This window comes from Glycine max, chromosome 3 (genome assembly GCF_000004515.6).
Source record: "Glycine max cultivar Williams 82 chromosome 3, Glycine_max_v4.0, whole genome shotgun sequence".
Classification (NCBI taxonomy): Eukaryota; Viridiplantae; Streptophyta; class Magnoliopsida; order Fabales; family Fabaceae; genus Glycine; species Glycine max.
The window spans coordinates 39,353,788-39,374,532 of NC_016090.4; the positions used below are offsets into that span (position 1 = coordinate 39,353,788).

Genomic DNA, 20,745 nt, shown 5'->3' on the forward strand with positions numbered 1-20,745 from the left:
CAATGTTTTGGTCAAAAACATCAAGTCCTCAACTCAAGCACAAGCAATCCTGTTGAACTTACAAAGAGTTCATGCCAGGAATTTCGGCAATCTGTCGGCTGTGAATATTGACACCCATTTTTGTGCTGATACGACTTCTATATAGACTTGAATAAATGAACCGGAAATGAGAACATTGACTAACCGTGTGATTTTAATTTTAATTTGTCACTATGAATCTAATACTTTACCACCAAGTCCATGAATAAAGGTTGGGTGTTTTTTTTTCACGTCTGGAATTGCTTCCTGCACTTCCCATATTATTTCTTGAAATGACTGTTCTGGAAGCAATATGAAAAGTGTAGAAAACAATTCGGGGAGTGCAGAAAGTAATTGTCCTCATGTTGGGTTAATGCTAAATAGTCAGAGAAAAGAATTTTATTATCTATACTAATTTTACTTGTCATTACTGGAGGATAATTTGTGATATGTGAAAAAATAATTGTGCCTAGCACTTCTTAAGATCCTAGAAAAAAAAAAAAAGAAAAAAAAGCAGTGCAAGAAAAATAAAGAGGCTAGAGCTTGATGCACTATTTTCTCTGGTGATTATATATTTTTTTTAATGTTTGCCAGGATTGGGAGTATGAATAACAGGGGAATCATGACTTTTTCAAGTGCAACATACAATATATCTTTGCAAAAGAAAGTTCCTAACATTCATACGTTGTAAAAAGAAAAAAGAAAAAAAAGAAACTCTGACCAAGTTACTTTTGTTTACTTCATTAGTACGTCTACAGAGTTATTATTCCTATTCAAAGGATAATAGGTACAATTGCTTTATCTTAGTTTCTATAAAAATCTATGGCTCCGTACCAAAATCATGATACAAAAGAAACTTTATTTGCAAAAATCAATACATCTTGATATACCAATTAACATTTTGAACATAAATACGCATTGCTAATTACAAAATTACAGCTCTAAACTGGTTGATGGACAGAACAAACTGATTTTTGGTTCCTACACAAGGCTATTATTATTGTTAACTGGTGATGTGCTAAAAACTGGTATCTCTTTGTTGTTAGCTGCATCTTTGCTATTGCTACTGCTCTTTCGCCGAGGCTTTGCCTCTCCAAGCATCATTATGACATCCCTCATGGTTGGTCTTTCCTTTGGGAGCTTGGCAGTGCAAAGAATTGCTATTCTCAGAACTAAAAGCATTTCTTCTACAACATGCCTGCTGTTTCCTACACTTGGGTCTAATACTTCTTCCAGTGATTTGTTGTCTCTAATCTTCATTCTAAGCCACTCTACTATGTCTATTGACTCTCCAAAGTCTGAATCTAATGGCCTCTTTCCTGTCAGAAGCTCCAACAAAACTACTCCATAACTGTAAACATCAATCTTTTCATCCACCTTCAAGGCATATCCATATTCTGCCAAATAGTAAATAATTCAAATGTCATGAATATTAAGTCTTGTACATCTAAGAAAGAGCAAATATGAATATGCACAATCTTCATTAATGTAAACATCTAATAACATGCTAATTGAAATATATGTTCTCTGATGTTTTAAGTTTTAACTATATATCCTACTTGCTCTAAAGTGGTTTGGAAATTAATGTAGCTGTTAATAACAAAAAGAGTAAGATTTATGAACTAGTAACTCACCAGGAGCAATGTAGCCATAGGATCCAGCAACCATGGAGACTGTTTCATTCTTCCGGATCATCATCTTGGCTAAACCGAAATCTGCTATCCTTGCCTCAAGATTTGCATCAAGCAATATGTTATTCGACTTGATGTCTCGATGGATAACAGGTGGATGACAATCATGATGGAGATAAGCAAGTCCTTGTGCAACTCCTAGAGCTATGTTGTACCGCGAAACCCAGTCTACAAGCAATCTTGTTGCTTGTCTACCATGCAAGGCTTCTCCCAGGTTGCCATTGTGCATGAATTCATAAACTATCATCACATCAATGTCATTGTGAATAAATCCTAATAGTCTAACAATGTTCCTATGCCTTAGCCTCCCTAAAACATTCACCTCTCCAACAAGGTCATCACTGCTTCCTACTTCAATATCAGTTCCTGTTCTCCACAATTTTTTCACTGCCACAGTTGTGTTTGATTGTGGTATCTCAGCTTTGTAAACAACCCCTGTGGCTCCCATGCCAATCACATTGGTTTCCTTGATGCAAGCTAGAATGTCAGTACTTGTAAAACCAAGCCTCTGAAATGCCACCAATCTCCATGGCCACCCTTTGCTACCCTTGTAAAATCTTTCTCGGAAACAAAACCCGTCGGTGTACCACCTTATGTACAAAGATCTTGCTACCACAATTGCAATCCCGATGACGAGGATTGTAGATATTCCAGCGATCCATGCTGTAATAATGTGCTTTGCATGCAAGCTTCCATGCCTTGAAGAGTATGGAGAGTTTTGGTCACATGGAGGGAGGATACCACCACATAGGCCAGTATTACCTAGAAGATCATTTGGGTTTATAGTTCTTAGTATTCCATTTGCTGGGACTGGACCTTCTAGCTTATTGAATGAGACATTGAGTGCTTCCAGAGCCGGAGAAATTCCAAAGCTTTCAGGTATTTGGCCTGTCAGAGAATTGTTGGAAAGATCAAGCATGGCCAATGTAGGCATCTTACCCAATGCTTTTGGGATTTCACCAGTCAATTGGTTGTTTTGGAGGTTCAAATTTACCAACTTCTGACATGAAGCAATGCTTGCTGGAATGCTTCCAGATAGATGATTTGATGAGAGATCAAGAACTGCAAGTGATGGACAGTCCTGGAATTGGTCTGGGATTTCACCTTCCAAGTTGTTGTTGGAGACCATGAAAGCTTGCAGATTTGGAATAGAAAGGACAGTGGAAGGAAGAGAAGAATGGAGCTTGTTTCTTGAGAGATCAATGAAGGAAAGAGACGTGGAAGAGGATATGTCATCTGGAATTCCACCAGAAAGACTATTGTTAGCTAATTCTAACCTTTGAAGCTTCCCAAGCTTCCCAAGACCCACAGGAACTGTCCCAGAAAGAAAATTGTTCTGAATTCGAACACGAACAAGCGAAGGACACATTGATAGGCTTGATGGAATTGAACCAGTGAATGCATTGTTGAATAGTATAAGCTTGGTGAGATTGCCCTGGCTGCAAAGAGTTTCTGGAATCTCTCCAGAGAGTGAATTGGACGACACGTCCAACCATTGCAAATGTGAATTCTTGCCAAGGTTACTAGGCAATGGCCCTGACAAGGAATTGTTCCAAAGCTCAAGTACTTCTAGTTGTGGCAAATCTCCAAAGCCAGGAGGCACAGGACCAGACAGCTTGTTTCCCATAAAGTTGAGAAGTTTCAAATTCTTCAGCTGACTTATTTCAGCTGGAATTTTCCCTGACAACATGTTATCTGAAAGATCCAGCAACTGCAAAGAGGTCATGTTGCTAATTGCTGGTGGAATTCTGCCTTCAAAATTGTTGTTGTATAAGAAAACTGTATTCAACAACTTGAGCTCTCCCAATCCACCTGGAATCTCACCACCAAGATTAGCTACTGCCAAATCAAGATACTTAAGATTGGTGAGGTTGCCAAACTCTTCTGGAATTCCACCTTCAAATTCATTATATCCAAGGATCATATACTCCAGTGATGAAAGTTGTCCCAGCTCTCCAGGAATTTTACCAGTGAGGTTGTTCCCAGATAGACCAAGGAACTTCAACTTATGCAAGTTACTGAATGATTTTGGAACTGACCCTACAAAGAAGCTGCCTCTAAGATCAAGCACCTCCAAGGAAGAGGCATTTGCAAGGTCCTCAGGAAGAGAACCTGAAAACTCATTGCTGGATGCATTTAAGGCCACAAGTCTCCATGCTCTTCCAAGGGCTAATGGAAAGTTACCAATGAAGAAATTTTGGCTTACATCAAGGCTGTTGAGTGTGGTGAGATTGGCTATGGATTTTGGCAATGGTGTTGAAAAGGCATTGCAACACAAGTTGAGAGAAGTAAGACTCTTGAGTCTTTGTATATCATTGGATACTCTGCCACTGAGATTCTTGTGGGAGAGATCAAGTATCTCTACAGCTCCATCTGAGTTGCATTTGATGCCGGTCCAGTTACAATGAGCTGCATCCGTTCCTGGTGCTTTGCCATGCAGTTTCCAATCCTGAAGGGCATTCAATGGATCAACGAGACCTTCTTTTATAGAAAGCAAAGCTGAAACTTCATCATTTGTGGAAGCAGCAGCAAAACCATAAGAGAAACAACTAATGAAACAGAAGAATATGAAAATCTGGATTTTCATTTTCATCTTGCTCTTCTTCATTCTGCTTGGTTAATGGCTCAGTTGTCCATCATTTGCATTCTAGTGAAATTGAGGGAGATGTTTGTGAAGGAGTGGTTGAAAGAAGAACATAAGCATGTGATTCTGTGTATTATATGACCAATAAATAAACCAGTTGATTTGTTTGGGTCAATTTTAAGAACTACTAAGCTTTATGAAATGGTATGTCAAAGCAGCTAGTAGTGTTCAACAGTGCAAGTAGTGACAGGTGAAACTTTGGACCTATTTGGAGTTTATCCGACATAAAACATGTGAGAGAATGTGGATCTTAATGCTGTTTTAGTTTCTACTTCTTCCTCTTTTGGTTGTTATCCATGTCAATTTGAAGAGGGATAATGCAGTTAATTTTTATTTCATTTAAAAAGACTTTATCCCTTCTTTGTTTATTTCAAATTCCATTTTACGGTAATCACATTCTTTCTAACAAGATTGTGAGTGAAGGAATGAGAGAATTTAAAATCTTCTCCACAAAGTAGATCAGAAGACTGATCCACAAGGGCGCAAAAGTTCTTATATATTTTTTTCTAGCTTGTTAATATTAATAAATTTATTCATAATAATTACTGACCTCATCTTTGAGTTACATTTCCAATTAAACTATCCGAGCACTAGATCTCACAGGGTCACAATATACATCAATTCTATAGTTAAGATTCAACCAAATATAGCATAAAGAACTTTTACAATTGTATTCAATTACAAGTATAATAAGTTTGTTAATTTTAATAATAAATGTTTAAAAATTATATTTATTAAGATTTTTTTTATTGATTTTTATATTGACAGTACATGGAAATTATATTAAAATAACAGGAATATAACTACCACTGTACCGCAGCACTACACTGTTAAAGGGAACTTTATTTACAACCTCCTTTTGTGCTTTTATGGTTTTGTTTTCAGACAATAAGCATTGTCTAAAGCATCTTTCGCAGTACATTGAATATTTTTTTTTGTTAAGCCGCTTTAAGTGTGTTCCATCACTATGAGTGTGAAAGTGGACTTTCTAGTTCGAGCTGATTGAAGGGTAACTTCTAAGTATGACAAAGATTCAGAAATGATGCATTAGTGGGCCAACTAACATAAGGTTAATGTAGGATCCACCGAAGAACATCGATGTACTTGTGATTATCTTAACATCAAATTCCAAACCAAAGTCATGTTATGATGAGAATAGCTTTTAACAGAGAGAGAAAACACTATGACCCAGTATATTTTTTTAGTCCACTTGGAAGGGCTAGAAAGGAAAGGAAGAAAGAAAGACACACGGGTGGGAAAGGAAGAAAGATGAAAATTTTAAAAAGAGATTAAAGAAATAAAGATCTGAAACACCACCGATCATGCACTTTGATGGTTTTAGTCTCATAATTGTTAATTATTCATTATGATTTTGATAAGGGAATCTTTCCATGTTATAGGGCGAAAGAAACTTGAAAATAAGACAAGTTCTACCACCCATTAAATTAAAAAAAATGAAACTAAAATGCAGGGGCCACAAATATAGTGCAAGGTATTTTTAAAATTAGTGCATAACTTATACACACAATTGACCATTGGTGAAATAGTAGAAGCATATATATGCATATGTGCCAGCAAAAACAAATGCATCCGGGAATTAATGGTCCTTGTTAATGTCTAGACTCTAGACTAGGTTTATTTGTTTGCTTTTTCTATAAAACACAATTCATTCCTTAAGACGAAGAAGCTAGTAATACATGAAAGGTATAGGAACATGTTCATAATAATGGAGAATAAACTATTATAGGAATTGGCAAACAGAAGAAAATGGGAGAAAAGTGCAGCACTAGATCAATCATGGTCTGAGCCTACCAACTGCCACTTCTCATAAAAAATATTTCTTTTTTCCTTTCTCCCTTTCAATATTCACATGCACACATGGTGTGGACTGCTATAACAAGAAATTAATTAATTAAATTAGTGACAATATTACAACCCTTTGTATTGCTTAGATCACATCTGATACCTGTCCACGTACTAAGACAGATGGAAGCCATGTGAAATAGCAGCTTCCTAGTGAAGTACATCCTTCCTTATTATTGGAGACAGACACTGAAGACTTCTCAAATATTGAATTAAAATATGTTTATGATGGTTGTTCTATTGAATTAGTGTGATGGTTAATATTGGTTATTGCATCTACATTTCCTTGGTGGAGAATGGAGAGAGGTTAGAAGTGAGAAACTTTGCTTACTTGTGTCCAAATGCCTTTGTGACAAGGAAAACCAAAACCAGCTTTCAGCATTTAAAAAATGGAAAGAAAAAAGAAAACCATTTTGTAGACAGCGAAGAGATGCCATAATGGGATCATAGTGCTCCTAATTGCACATGTAGCACGTGCATATGACGTGGCTGAGACTTGTATATTAGTTTGGAAAATTATTCCTAGGTTTGGTTAATCAAAACCAAGAAATGGATCGATTTTGGGCTTCCATTGTACCAAGAAGCCTGGATATCTCTTGCTCCAAGAAACCAGGTACCACATCCCATGAATTTTCCGAATTTATATTATCCAATTAGTTAAAAAAATTCTCATATTATCAATTACTTAATTTTGCATTATTGTATTAATACAAAATTGTGATTGTTATGATTGAGAAAGTGTATCCCTTGATAAGTAATAAAAATACGAATTTAACATCACAAAGCATCGTCGCTACGTAAAACGGTGCTTGTTAGGAAAAAAAATAAAAAGGACAGGAAATGAAAACAAAGAAAGCAACCAAAGTATTAAGAGATTTGAAAAGAAAAGAAAAAACAGTACGTACTAGAGAAGAGATTTGCAATCATGGTTTAACTTAAGGAGTTTGGCTTCGCCTATGTAATTATTGAGATATTAATCAATTCTTCCAATTGGCAATCACTTTTTCTTAGTCTATTAAAGTCATTTATGATTTATATAAACATCCATCGACCTGAGAAAATCATAACCTCGTAATGATTTGAATTTTATCATTCTTCCATTTTTTTGGCAAAATCATCAATAACTTATTCATAATCAAGATTTTTAAATAATCATATTCAATAGAAATCAAAACAAGTTTATTTAACCTACCTTGTGTCATAGTTTCAGATAAGATTTTAACAATTTTAAATTCGATAAATTAGTTTTTTTTTAGTGTATAGAATAGGAACAACAATAGTTAATATTCTTTTATAAGTTGTATATGCATTAGCAAAACAATTAAATGTTTTCGAATAACTAAATCATAAAGTTTGATTTTGATTCATTGTTGAAGTTTGAATCATAACAATTGTAATATTTTTTTTTCAAAAACTTTGATTATGTAATTATGTTAACACTAATAGTAATGGAAGGAAATAATTTGTTATATTTTTCTCTTTTACGCTTAACATTGTACTTAAATTATTGATTCTTTTTCTGAAAATTGTAAATAAATTTTGTTGATAAGTTTAATGGTAACTTTCGATCGGTGACACTTGTTTGTTGAAGACTTCAAGTGAACTTTATACTTGGAAAAATCAGTCCATTATTTCATTTCTATTTAACTATTTAAAAAGATCAAATTTCTACTCACCCCCTCCCCACCATTCATCACCTCACCTACACACATGGCCCATTTTGTTTTTCTTCATCTGTTTCTCACAGGGTATCAGCCAGGCCCATTTTCATCATGTATTTAGTTTTCTTTTTCTTTTTTTGTTATTGAGGAGGGGCAAAGCCTCTAAACACTAAACTGACCCTCCCAGTCCTAAGAGAGATCACAGAGGACAGATCCAGGGGGTATGAGTACGGATTGCCCAATCATCACTTGGAGTGCCTAAAACAAATAATGAGATGCCTTAAATAGTTACCCAGATAATCCTGAACCAGAAGCCTGTTACAAGCAACGGGAGCAGAAATAAGGACAGACAGGGTAATGGTTGGTTGTATACAAAATTCTAAATTTACTGACTCGAAATCCAACATTCCATGAAGATTAAGCTTATGGGATTGTAGCCTTTTGGATTATATTCAAATTGGATGTTTGGTTTGCCTCGACATCGAGACAATTGGCATATATATAGGAAAGCAAACAAGGGGAAAGAAGGAATTATAGGAATCTAAAACTTGAATAAGTGAGAGACAATATTGCCTCAGTATGACATAAAATTCGTGATGTGATACTTTATCTTCCTTACAGCATCATGCCAGTAATAAAAATTCATAATTTTGAATGTTTTCAGACTTTTAAAGTAGTATACTGGTTTATATTCTGGGAAACATATTGGTAGAGTTCTTCCTCTTCTTGCAAATTTACTCTATTTTAGCTTGTCTCCCTACATTTTGGTATCATTTTAGCAAGTCTTTCCCCCAAACTGGCTTTATTTCAATCTATTTCCTGCAAGTTTGTTCCATTTTATATGCATTACAAATAATATTCATATATTCCTTCCCTACCATAATCTCTATAATTTCAACAACAATGTCAAGAATAAAAACTTGTCTTGTGGAGAAATGTTATAGGAGAACCAAGAACTTACAATTAATAACAAAACCATCAATAATCTATTTCTGGTGTTTAAGTAGAATCCCCTATAGTTCTAGATACATTTCACCTTTTCTATCTACGTGTACATCAATTTCTTGTATTGTCTTTCCCTTGATCCCAAAGTGGAGACATTCTTTGGAGATATATGTTAAAAGTAATATTAGTTAGTTAAAAATAAGCTCTATATATAGAGCCCTTGGGTACTGTTGATTGTATCTTTTATCATTTTAATCAAATACAATGAGTTAGGTTGTTGGTACTCCTTTCCTTTTCTTTGAAATCTATGATGTGTGGTCACATCAATTAGGTGTTACTTGCATCGATCTCTTCTCCTTAGTTTTCTGAGATATCAACCCTCAGTTTTTAATTCTTCTGTTGAAGTTGGTAATATCACCCAAGGAAGAGATTCCACAGGAGTGGGACAGATTCATGGAACGATATTCTCATGCAAATGGTTTGCAATTCATGAAAAAATAAGTTAATATGCAATACCTTCTCTCTTCTATACTTTGTCATGTTTATCTTTTACAATTTTGTGATATAGTCAGATAAAATTCGAGTGAAGCCTAAAAATAAGGATAATACTGATGTTTATGTAACTGGAATTCACATAAACATAACCCAACCGAGTTCCAATTTTTTTATTTATAAAAAACAAAGGTGCTTGTCCGGCTGTTGTTTATATCTCATGTAATTGTTTACATTTCAATGGTTCCCTCCTTGGTATCATTATTATGCTAATATAACCAACTTTTGAATAATACAACTTTTCTGTGATCTCCCAACCTAGGTTATAAAAAACATTCTATGACTATGACCATGATTTCAGCCACAATGCAAAGATTTTGGGCTCTCCACTATTGCACTCGACCGCAATTTCAACTACATAAACCACACTTGTTCACAATTTTCTGTGATGTCAAGGATTGCAACAAAATCACGATCGGAGTTACAATTTAAAACCTCCCAACTTAATAGGTTACTTGGGGTTCAAATCCTCTTTGATGACTTATTCACCGGATGAAATCTTAACCATTAAAACTATTTAATTTATATTATTAAAAATACTATAAACTAATGTTTCAAAATAATGGATGCATGGATAAGATGCATTCAATGGACACTCTCATTTAGAGAATTCTTACCCATACTTGTGGCCTGTGTGTGTCTATTTACTTCTATCATTGTTGAATATCTTTTACCTATAGAAAAGAAAAATTAATGGGATATTTTTGTGCGACTTTGAAAATTTTGATGGATATAACGTTGTGTGAATCTAATCCTGGTTTTGGAGAAGCTGGACTGAAAAACTTCCGAGTTAGAATGAGTGAATGAGTAACATTCTGATTCAGAAAAAAAATGTAAAGCAGAGAGTTTTGACTAAACCATGGCACAACCAATTTATTTAGCATTTATAAATGGGCTTACTCATAAGATTCCTAATCGAGTTTTCTCTACTAAAACTCGTTCAGTATGAATTCTGCAATCATAAATAAAGCTATTGAACCAATAATCATAATAAAAAAACGCCCCAAGACAAACTTAATTATCTACTACCCTTCTCCACACTACTTTGACTTCCAAGTCACTGCTACCGGGCTTCTAACCCTGTAGGAACCATTTTGTGAGTGCACCCATGTCAAACTCCCTTCTGCATAGTTCACCAAATCATCACCTCTTTTAACCCTTTTTCTTGATATAAACCACACCCTATAACTCAAGCTTTGATTCACTTGCTTAAATACCAACCTCTTTGGTTTCACTATCACTTTTACTCCTTCAGGTGCCTTAACCTCCATTGAGTAGATGGAGTTAGCACTTCCCACATTTGTTAGTCTCCTGCTGAACATCTTTCTCCTCACCCCACCCTTAAAAATTACTGAGAATGAGGGATAGTTAAGGCTGAAGCCTCTATTCATCTTCATGATTGCATTGCAACTCACATTTCTATGTGTGATGCTGAATATTTCTGACTTTGTGTATCCAAGGCTGCAAAGATGGGTGATGTAGTCATCTGGCCTAATGTCATACACCAATCCAGGGTTCAATGCTCTTTGTGGATTCACATGTCCGGCTCCCATGTCGAAAACTCCCGCTGGTTGGTCTTCATCGAGTATTGGCCTTCCGGTGTGGTCAGTCACCTCGGCCGTTGTCATGATTGCAGATTTGATGGCTGCAGGGCTCCATCTCGGGTGAACCGAGCGAATGAGAGCAGCAATTCCACTGACATGAGGGCATGCCATTGAGGTACCGGACATCACAGAGAAGTTAACTCTTCTAGTATCCTCCGGAAGGCCGGTAGGACCGAGGTTCTGAGGCCATGCTGCAATGATGTTCACTCCTGGAGCTATAACATCAGGTTTTAGGATTGAAGGGTTTGTATAGCTTGGTCCTCTAGCAGAAAATCTTGCCACTGATGGAGCTCTAGACTTCCCTATCACAGTTCCTCCGAATTCGATCCTTGCAAGAGGCCTTTTTGTGGAGTTTATGTAAGCCTTCAGGGTGACTGCTTCATCAAATCCTACCAAAGTTGCAGGCAAGACATGAACATCAACTGAATCCTCTCCCAAGTTTATCTCCGTGTTTGTGAGGATCATAGCGACACCACCCGCCTCCTTCACCACTTGTCCCTTTTCTGCTCTTCCGTTGATGCCTCGATCGCAGACCACCATTTTGCCTCTAACTTTGTCCTTTGGAAGAGACCCTCTGAGGCAAAATTGGCTCTCGGTGTCCCCTTCAGACAAATAAACCAGCTCAATTTCTTTGCCGTTGCTCATTGGATGATGATTCAGTGGATACATGGATTCTCCATAGAGCATTTGTCCATTTCCTATGTGAACTGTTGCTGGGAATTTCCTGTCTAGTGTGCTTGCACCAATTGTGGAAATCCAAGGAGCTTCATTGGCAACAGACATTTCCGTAGGGCCATTGTTTCCTGCTGCACATATAACTGAAATCCCATGCTCCATTGCTCTATAGCTTCCAATGGCAATGCTATCATCATATAGAGGCAAAGAGTAGCCACCAAGAGACAAGGACAGAATGTCCACACCATCCCTGATTGCCACATCCATTGCAGCCATGATGTCTGAGTTATAGCAGCCATTGAACCAACACACTTTGTACACCGCAATGTGGGCACCAGGAGCCATTCCTCTCGCCACGCCAGACGCATAACCGAACACGCTCGCCAGCGGAACAGGCACGCCTCCCGCGGTGGATGCGGTGTGCGTGCCGTGTCCTGAGGAGTCTCTCGGAGAGAGATACTCAGGATCTCTGAAAGGTGACACTGAAAAATGGCCTTTTGTGAAGTACCTTGCACCGATGAGTTTTCGGTTACAATTGGTAGAGTTAAAGGCCTTCCCAGCTTGGCATATACCCTTCCATTTTTGGGGAATTGGGGGCATTCCTTGATCATTGAAGCTAGGACTCTCTGGCCACACTCCAGTGTCAAGCACACCAATTATGGTTCCGCGGCCGAAACCGGATTGGTACCAACCATTTTCTCTAGCAGGATTCAGCCCCAAGAACTTGTAAGAGTAAGTGGTCTGAATCTGGAGCTTGCTGTCTGGCCTGATTGAGATAACATCTGGCAAGTTTTTGAGGTACTCAAGCTCAGTCTCAGTTAACTGAGCTGCAAAACCGTCCATGGCAGAACGGTACGAGTAGAGAAGGCGCGAAGAAGGGTCCTCATCAGAGGAAATGGTTTGTTGGATGAATGAAAGGTGCCATTTGAGCTTTGAGGAGAAGGAAGTGCTGGTTATGCCATGAGGGTGTAGCTGAACTATGTAAGTTCCAAGAGTTTCTGCATGGAGGGTGAGAGTGAAGAGGAAAAGGGTGAGGAAAAAGAGTTGAATTTTGGATTTGGATTCCATTGGTTGTTGTTGTTGTTGTTGTTGTTGTTGGTTGGTGATGTGGGGTGATGCATGATTTGGAGGGGTATTTGAAGGTGTTGAGAGAAGAATTCAAAACTGAACAAGGGAAGCGTTCTTGATATGAAGCTCGTGAAATATGAGAGCTCTTCATCACGAGGATCCTTTGTTAAGAGAGAGAGAGAGAGAGAACTGAGAAAAACTGAATTTGACTGTGAGAATTGAGGAGCCGAGGAGCTCACGAGATGTTTTACTTAGCTTTAATAGAAAAAACTAAGTAGCCATTAGTTTCAAATTCTCTGAAATCCATGTTTCCATTTTCTAACATTGTTTTGTCGTCTACATCCACTGTTACTAAAATAATACTCATTTATTTGTTTACGCTTTCATTTTATATCATAGTAGAAAGGGAGGAAAAAAACAGAAAAACGCACATTCTCCTCTCTTTTTCTCCCCATTTTCTCATAAAAAGTAGTGTGAAAGAGAAATATAAAAAATTGAGTGTAGAAATAATATTGTTTTTGTTTGCTAATTTACATATCCAAAAGGATGATGAATCGTGCAAGTTACCATTCAATCAACACTGTATTCGTTTATTAAACGTACGCTCTGAAATTTTTATATTTGGCTCCCTCTCCTCTGCCTCCCGTGTTGGATGTACTTCACTCACTGCATGCTATTCTTTCTTTAACGTTTTAACAAACCTTGCTTTTTATGTTCTTTTACCAAAAATTAGTAAATTTGTTGCCTAACGTCATAAAAAGTTAGAACAGAATTTACTTTTCACCCTGTTTTGGGTTCCATAAATCATAAGAATCTTTGAAGCAATATCAAATAATTTATGACTTGTTTATGATTTGTTTTTGGTTTATTTTAATGAACTCTTCACCATCATAATTCATAAAAACAACTTATAACTCATTTGAAAATAATTTAATCTCATTGCTTCATCGATTACAAAAACAACTTCTTTAACCTCTCCAATGCAAATTATGTAGTAATAATCCAAATTTCCCCCCTCTTGGATTTCTAGTCCCTCCATAGCCTGAACCTTGTCCATCATTGAAAAGCTTCTGAAAATAATCTCCCATCTCTCTTTGATATCCTTATTTGTGACCAAAACTTTCCCTTCTTCATCTTCAATGCATCCTAAAACTCTCCCATTAAAAATGATAATTCGTATTTATAGTATATGATAATTCTTTAACCTCTCCAATGCAAATTATGTAGTAATAATCCAAATTTCCCCCCTCTTGGATTTCTCGTCCCTCCATATTAGTACCTGAACCTTGTCCATCATTGAAAAGCTTATGAAAATAATCTCCCATCTCTCTTTGATATACTTATTTGTGACAAAAACTTTCCCTTCTTCATCTTCAATGCATCCTAAAACTCTCCCATTAAAAATGATAATTCGTATTTATAGTATAGGAATATATCATTAATAAGCTTAAATAATAAAGACCAAAGAGATAGAACGTATTAATGCAGGAGTGACTGTAATTAAGAGACATGGGTGTCAGCCCCTCGTGGATTACATGAGCGCTTGCGACGTTGTGTTGCCAAGGCTCTGCTACATGCCATGCCAGAGGTCCAACTCAAAAACACAGCGAATCATGCATGTTCTTTCATTCAACTACTATTTTTGTCTATACCTGCACGTGTGTGTATCCACCCGATTGGCTTGGTCCAATTACAGTAACTAGTAAAGCAACAAAAAAGTTATACCCGTCGTTTTCAGTGTCAGCTTGCTTACTATGCCAATTTAATTCGCCCACTTTATAAACTTTCTTCATTTCTTCTACCACTCCTACCAAGCCAATAATGAGTTAATGACCTTAGGACTTAGGAAAAGAACAATTCACAGTTTCCAAATAAGCTACGTACAACTGTACAAGAAACCCTTTACCAGTAAGAGAATATTTGACAAGTCCTCTTCTACATGGTATGACAGTTTATCCCATTCTACTTTCCTTGACCAGAAAAATTTGACACAAAAACAAGCTTTCATAGTTTCGTGTCATCTCAGATTACTTATGAATCTTGAGAGATATAAAAGAGCAAATAAATGGAATTTGATTTTCTTTGCTTCAAAATTGAAGAGACAACACAAATAGACATCAAATTACATATGATTATATTGATCACACAGCTACAAACAACGACTGGTTATGATTTTGTTTGCATTATAGTTTACTTGCGTATCCTTCTATAATCGCTCAAGTTCTCTATCATTTCTTGCCACATTGCACAGCCATACCCTTTCTCATTGCAAGGTCATACTGGACAGATCGAAGACAACAAAGAGAAAAGGATACTCGGACACGGACAAGCTGGAAGATTTTTCTAAAATAAACAAGACAGGACAAACAGAATATATATATATAAAAAAAACCATGCAACTGAATTCATCAGTGTGAAATCCCAAAATGTTGTGCATCGCCATGCAAGTGAATGCATCACAGTATGAAATCCCACCCCCAGTCATTCCAAAATATGTGAAAGAAAGAAATGAAGTCCAACTGTCCAAGATAATTTCAGTGAAAAATCTATGCCAGCTTCTTTTTGGTACATTCCAATTGTTCAATATTGCTGACCAAATAGATACCACAACAAAGGAAATCAAATGAATAAAAGGGTAAGTTTCATTGGAATGATACAAACCAGAAGCAACAGTTATTGAAAAAACAGCCAGTAGGTTTCGTAAGTTGCATGTTAAAACTGGCTGCCTAATTCGACATATTAAAGCCTGCAACAGTACATTAATATCAGCCAATATGTGTGCATGATTTAGAGAAAAAAAAATGGGAAAATAGAGCAAGTCAAAGAAATTTATTTTCAAGATCATCAAAATAGAACAGTCTATCTTTTGAATGTTAACCACAATCCAAATAAGATCACCAACACTGGTAGGCAGTTCTGATGATGCAGCAGCCAAATGATATTGCCATTCAAGCGAACACTTGAGCTCACTGCTAACCATAATTTTGTTTATATTTCCTATATGAATCAAGTGAAAAATATATAGTATCAAAGAAATTATTAATTTAGGAAAATACATCTAGGAAACACTAATGCAAATACATAAGGTGGAAAAAAAATCTATATAACAAAACTGTAAAAAGCAGAGAACATCTCTCCATGCTAGGGGTTTTCAATGAGGAAGCCTGCTCAGCAAACCCGATCACAAGCATTGCAGTAAGTTTTCATATAGCAAGAGCCGAGCAATTATTTTATAGCTGTAATTCTTCCCTAATTCAGGGAAACCATTTGAGTCATCAGCATTAAACCACATCTAAGAAGAACCTACAGATGCAATTTATACCTCCCCTTTGCTAATCACGACTGATTTCTTTGCTCATTTTTCCAAGAATTCTTCGCAGCCTCAGCCGACAAATCATCGGAATCCCCACCCGGCTTTGGTTTGGAGAAGAAAGGATCCCATTCGTGAGGCCCAACCTCACGTTGTCCCTCATCCAACAATGCATACTTCCAACTGTTCTCCTCAATGAAGTTCTCGTCTGTGTGACCTTCGATAATGTCCTTCCTCAAGTTGGTAACCTTGTCAATCACAGCCTGCACCGAAACATCAAAAGCATCCTTAAGAGTTTCCAATTTCGATCGAGGATCCGCGTACACCAACCTAGGGATCAAACTAATGACCTCCTCCCTCATGATCCTAACTTCCTCCTCAGGAATCTGCCTAAGCCTCTCTTCTATACTAACATTCCTCTTCCTAATATCATCCTCCTGAATGAATACCGAGTACTTGGTATAATTCTTCGGAAGATGCCAAGTATACTGAGTGTACGCGGAACCCGGATGGAAGAACACAGGTATACACCCAGCCAGCATTGAATCAAAAGCAGATCGTCTAGTATACGAATCCCCTTGAGGCTGAAGGCAGAAAAGCGACCCTTGAAACATCTGCATTATACTACTAGGGGAATGACACTTACTCTCCCCAAAATCACACTCCAACAACTTCCCAACCTTGGATCTCCTACACTGCTCAATAATCTGGCCCCTTATCGATTTCAGGTTATCCGGTCGCGGAGCTCCAGCAAACGAAAACAGCCACTTCCTCTCCAACCTCCTCATCCTCTCCTGCCAGATAAACACATCATCATCCTTGGCAGGATGAAAATAAGTCGGATACGGAATCCCGAAATCGTTCGCGTTCCACGGACTCGACTCCACCACAAGCATCGACATGTTCTTCGCAGCAGGTAAAAACAAAAGCTTGTTCCCCCAATCCGATTCTTCTTCAGTGAGTCTCCGAAAATCCCAAGTGATCCTACCGGCAACGAGAAAATGGTCTCTCCCGTTCATGATCTTCCACTCCGGTCTATTCATGAGCCAATTCACGAGGTCAAGCGATGCAGCGTCGCGCATTGAGATGTTGTATCCCCAAAGGTAGCGAGCGATGTCGAAACCGGCGTAGAAGGGAACGAAGAACGCGGCGGCGACGGAGGGATCGCGAGTGAGGCATTGGTATTGTTTCATTCTGTTGCTGAAGATGACGTCAACGGCAAACTGGTTGGTGGCGTACCAGCCGGTGTCGGAGAAGACGCCGTTGACGTTTTCCAACGGAGGACCGAGGCCGGCGTTGGTAGTGAACTTGCACATGTTGGTCCAAAGGGATAAGCTTCTGCAATGCTTCAACATGTCCTCGTTGAAGCGCGAGGGAAGGTCGTGGACGAAGATGTAGCGTCCTCCGCATGGGTCGCTCTTGTTGTCGGCGGTTCGGAGGGCACGGTCGAAGGGGAAAGTGGGTTCCTTCGGTTCGGAAACTCGCTCAGGGAAGCCGAGGTTTTTACGAGGTTGTTGGTGTTGTTGTTGGGATTGGAAAGTGATGGGGACTGCTGGGTCAGGGGCGGTGGGTTGGTGGCGGAGGACGGCGAAGTGGAAGTAGAGGAGGAGGAACCAGAAGAATGCGGAGAGGGAGGCGAGAAAGCAGAGTCTGGAATGAGGGTTTTTGGTGTTTGATTTCTCCATTTGGTCGGGGAGAACGCCCGCCACGGGGCGCCGTCTCATTGGATGGTGGTTCCGATTGAACAGAAGAGAGTCATCGAAACGAAACCCTACGGTGAGGAAATTGGGGAAATCAAACGAGATGAGGGAAATGAACGGGAATCGCGAGGAATCGAGAATAGATCATGAGGAGGGTTATGGTGATTGCGTTAAGAGAAAGGAACGGAGTGTGCAGAGGTTGGAGAATAACAAGTGAGGAAAATGAATCAAGGTGCACCGTGCACGTTAGCAACGTGCGCTGGCAACTGTCGCGTGTCGGTGCCCTCTTATATACTCGTACATCCTGTGACGTGTCGGTTTGCCCCATGAGACTATGGACTATGCTCATGCTGTAATAACTAGTGAGTGAATTACTCCATTAATTACCCCTTGTGTGTTAGTACTAATACTACTACATTTGAGTAGTAATTACTCCATTAATTACTTGTTGTTCAGTTTTTAATGATTGGGATTATTATTGAAATACTGTATTAATATAAATTATTGCTTTATTTGCTTGTGACCTCGCGCGAAGCTATTAACTTCCTGTATCTCTTCTTGTAGCACTGCCACGGATGTAATTAGTTAAAGACCGGATTTTTAGGTTTATTAATATTGGATTTGCCAGGGCCAAGGGTGTGTTAGAGTAACAGAGAAATGGAAAATAATTAGGATCTACCCACTACATAGTACATTAGTACATACATGTGCTCCAAAAGTAATACTAGTAGGATGTTTTACAAAGTAAGGAAGTCTTCGTGTATTTTTTTTCCCCTTCAAATAAGGGTATTTTTTATAATTTCTTTTTAGCTATTTTGTTTTTATTTATTTAATAAATCATATTAACTTGTTGTATATTTAATGAAAAACTGATTTTAGATGCACATTCATTATTAAATAGTCAGAAAATGATAATAAATTTTAATAGTGTCGTCTAGTGTATATAATGGAAAGTAAATTTTAAATGCACATTTATTTTGATGGCATCATCATTGCTCGTTTCTTACTGGGATCAAAATTATCGGTCTCACCTTGTGTCTCATTCTCGGCTCATTAAAATGTTGTCACATCATTTAAAGATTAAACCTCACCCACGACATATGATTAACAGCATTATCTTCTTTTTGTTATTCTCCATCTCAAATTTAAATCATGGTCTTTCTCCTTTTTTGTTAAAACAGCATTGAAAAAACTCTAAAACATCACTATGCAACTCCCATCACACCATTGTGCCTCATCGGCAATAACACTCTTACCTTATCGCTCTTATTATTACTTCCATAGTTACTTTGTTACAATTAAGAGAAAAATAATAATAATGTCACCCCAACACTAAACAACAATCATCTTCTACTAAACTCTCTTGTTGACGAGGTCTTTTTTTTTCATTTTTTCGTCACTGATCACTTGTTGTCCCTTTTTTATTGTTGCTTGGTGCCAAGTGAGTTTGGCTTTCTGGGTAATAAAAAAAGTTTTACTTTTTTTCTTTTTCGGTGGCTAACATCAAGGTTTTCTCATAAAACTTGAGATTGAAAACAACAAAAAATAATATAATAACATTGTTAAACATCTGTTATGGGTGAATTGTAATCATTGAATGACGTGATAATATTTTAGTGCATGAGATAGATAATGAGACACAAGGGTCTGATGATTTTGATCCCTTTAACTCATTTGCTAAGGATGTTATTCTTGCCTAGTTTTGTGGCAAGTTCAATAGCTAAAATGATTAATCATATTCTTAAAAAAAATTATTCATTATTTAAAACACACAATTTCTTAAATAGAAAACAACTTAAAAAAAATTTAATGTACTGTTTTTTTAAAAGAAATTGTGCTCTAGATAATTTCAGTTATTATTTATAGCACAATTTCTTTCCTTTTTTTGTGGGTAAGCAAAATTTCTTAACCACTTGTTTTAATACTTTTAATTTTTTTATTTTAATTGAAAATATAAAATGAAAAAAATAAGTACACGTGATATCTTAACACAATAACAAATGTACTAGTATTTAACAACCAAGAAAATTATTACTAAAATGGTTTAAGATTATCGAGGGATGATTGATACATTAAATTAAGGGCACTCCTGACTCCACTAATCACTCCCTTGAAATTCACACATCAATATCATTACCCAAAAAAACGATAAAAGTGACACATGGTCACTAACTTTGCCTTCAATTACGCCAATAATTTAATGGAATCGATGAGGATGACCATAGATTAGACTCGGATCGGATCCTCACGCTGGCCCAAGTGTCCATTCCATAGGCCCAAAGAAGAGTACCTTCCATCAATACTGTACTAAAGATTTCTCTTTCTCGTCTTTTCTATTGTCCAGAGGCTGAGGGTCACTTTGATTTGACATCACATTTCAATTCGTGGAAGTCTCACCTTTATGTTTATTTTGAAGGATCAAATTTATAAAACATTGTTAATTTACGTGTTTCAATTGAATTAAAAATTGGCATGGTCCAATTATTTTTTTAAGAACTTCTATAGGCTAAAAATGATGTACTACATCTGAACAAAAAAGTATTTAAATCGTTGTTCTGTATAAAGCAAGAGAAATCCATGTGAATGAATAAATCTTGCTATTTTTAAAAAAGAAAAATCATGCCAAAATCAGCTGAATGCAATGCTTGTTAAAAATAAGCTTGGTGAATTGGTGAGTTCTTATGATCTTCCATTTCCCTGGGATTGAAATGTTTTTTTTTTTTAATTTTAGTGGTGGGAGTTGGAGAAAGAAAATTGAAAACCTCATTTGTGATTACGTAGATGTCTTTTGGAGTTTACATAGTCGTGGGATCTTGAAATCCTGATTTATGTGCATTTAATATTGAAAGGAAATACTACCACCCTCTGTGATGGAACACTGTCTTGCGGTTGGGCATCAACGAGCTTCATCTTGGAGTGGGCTACCAATCAAACATTTAATGCACAAACGTATATAGGGAATAATTTTAAGGAAAATGTTGACATTTTTATGAACAGTGGAACAAGAGAGTTTT

At 37.1% G+C, this 20,745-nt stretch overlaps 3 protein-coding genes across 3 annotated transcripts; all 3 read right to left on the reverse strand.

Annotated features, from left to right (window-relative positions):
• Positions 1-860: 860 nt before the first annotated feature.
• LOC100789665 (MDIS1-interacting receptor like kinase 1) lies at positions 861-4,607 on the reverse strand. The gene is made up of 2 exons (XM_003520567.5): positions 1,653-4,607; positions 861-1,415 (listed from the first exon to the last, which is right to left on the reverse strand). Exons 1-2 carry the CDS (start codon positions 4,315-4,317, stop codon positions 1,000-1,002), a joined length of 3,081 nt encoding a protein of 1,026 aa, XP_003520615.1. The 5' UTR covers positions 4,318-4,607; the 3' UTR covers positions 861-999.
• Positions 4,608-10,227: 5,620 nt separating this feature from the next.
• On the reverse strand, positions 10,228-12,970 carry LOC100790205 (subtilisin-like protease SBT1.2). The gene has a single exon (XM_003520568.5). The coding sequence runs from the start codon at positions 12,719-12,721 to the stop codon at positions 10,415-10,417; it is 2,307 nt and encodes a 768-aa protein (XP_003520616.1). The 5' UTR covers positions 12,722-12,970; the 3' UTR covers positions 10,228-10,414.
• Positions 12,971-15,531: 2,561 nt separating this feature from the next.
• Positions 15,532-17,995, reverse strand: LOC100790024 (xyloglucan galactosyltransferase MUR3). The gene has a single exon (XM_041014099.1). It carries the CDS (start codon positions 17,753-17,755, stop codon positions 16,058-16,060), a length of 1,698 nt encoding a protein of 565 aa, XP_040870033.1. The 5' UTR covers positions 17,756-17,995; the 3' UTR covers positions 15,532-16,057.
• Between the last annotated feature and the right edge of the window lie 2,750 nt (positions 17,996-20,745).

Excerpts from the sequence above, each read along its gene's own strand:
- LOC100790024 (XM_041014099.1), bottom strand. The coding sequence starts at position 17,755 with ATGAGACGGCGCCCCGTGGCGGGCGTTCTCCCCGACCAAATGGAGAAA.
- LOC100790205 (XM_003520568.5), bottom strand. The coding sequence starts at position 12,721 with ATGGAATCCAAATCCAAAATTCAACTCTTTTTCCTCACCCTTTTCCTC.
- LOC100789665 (XM_003520567.5), bottom strand. The coding sequence starts at position 4,317 with ATGAAGAAGAGCAAGATGAAAATGAAAATCCAGATTTTCATATTCTTC. Across the intron at positions 1,416-1,652 it reads CTATGGCTACATTGCTCCTG|AATATGGATATGCCTTGAAG; the intron begins GTGAGTTACTAG and ends ACTATTTGGCAG.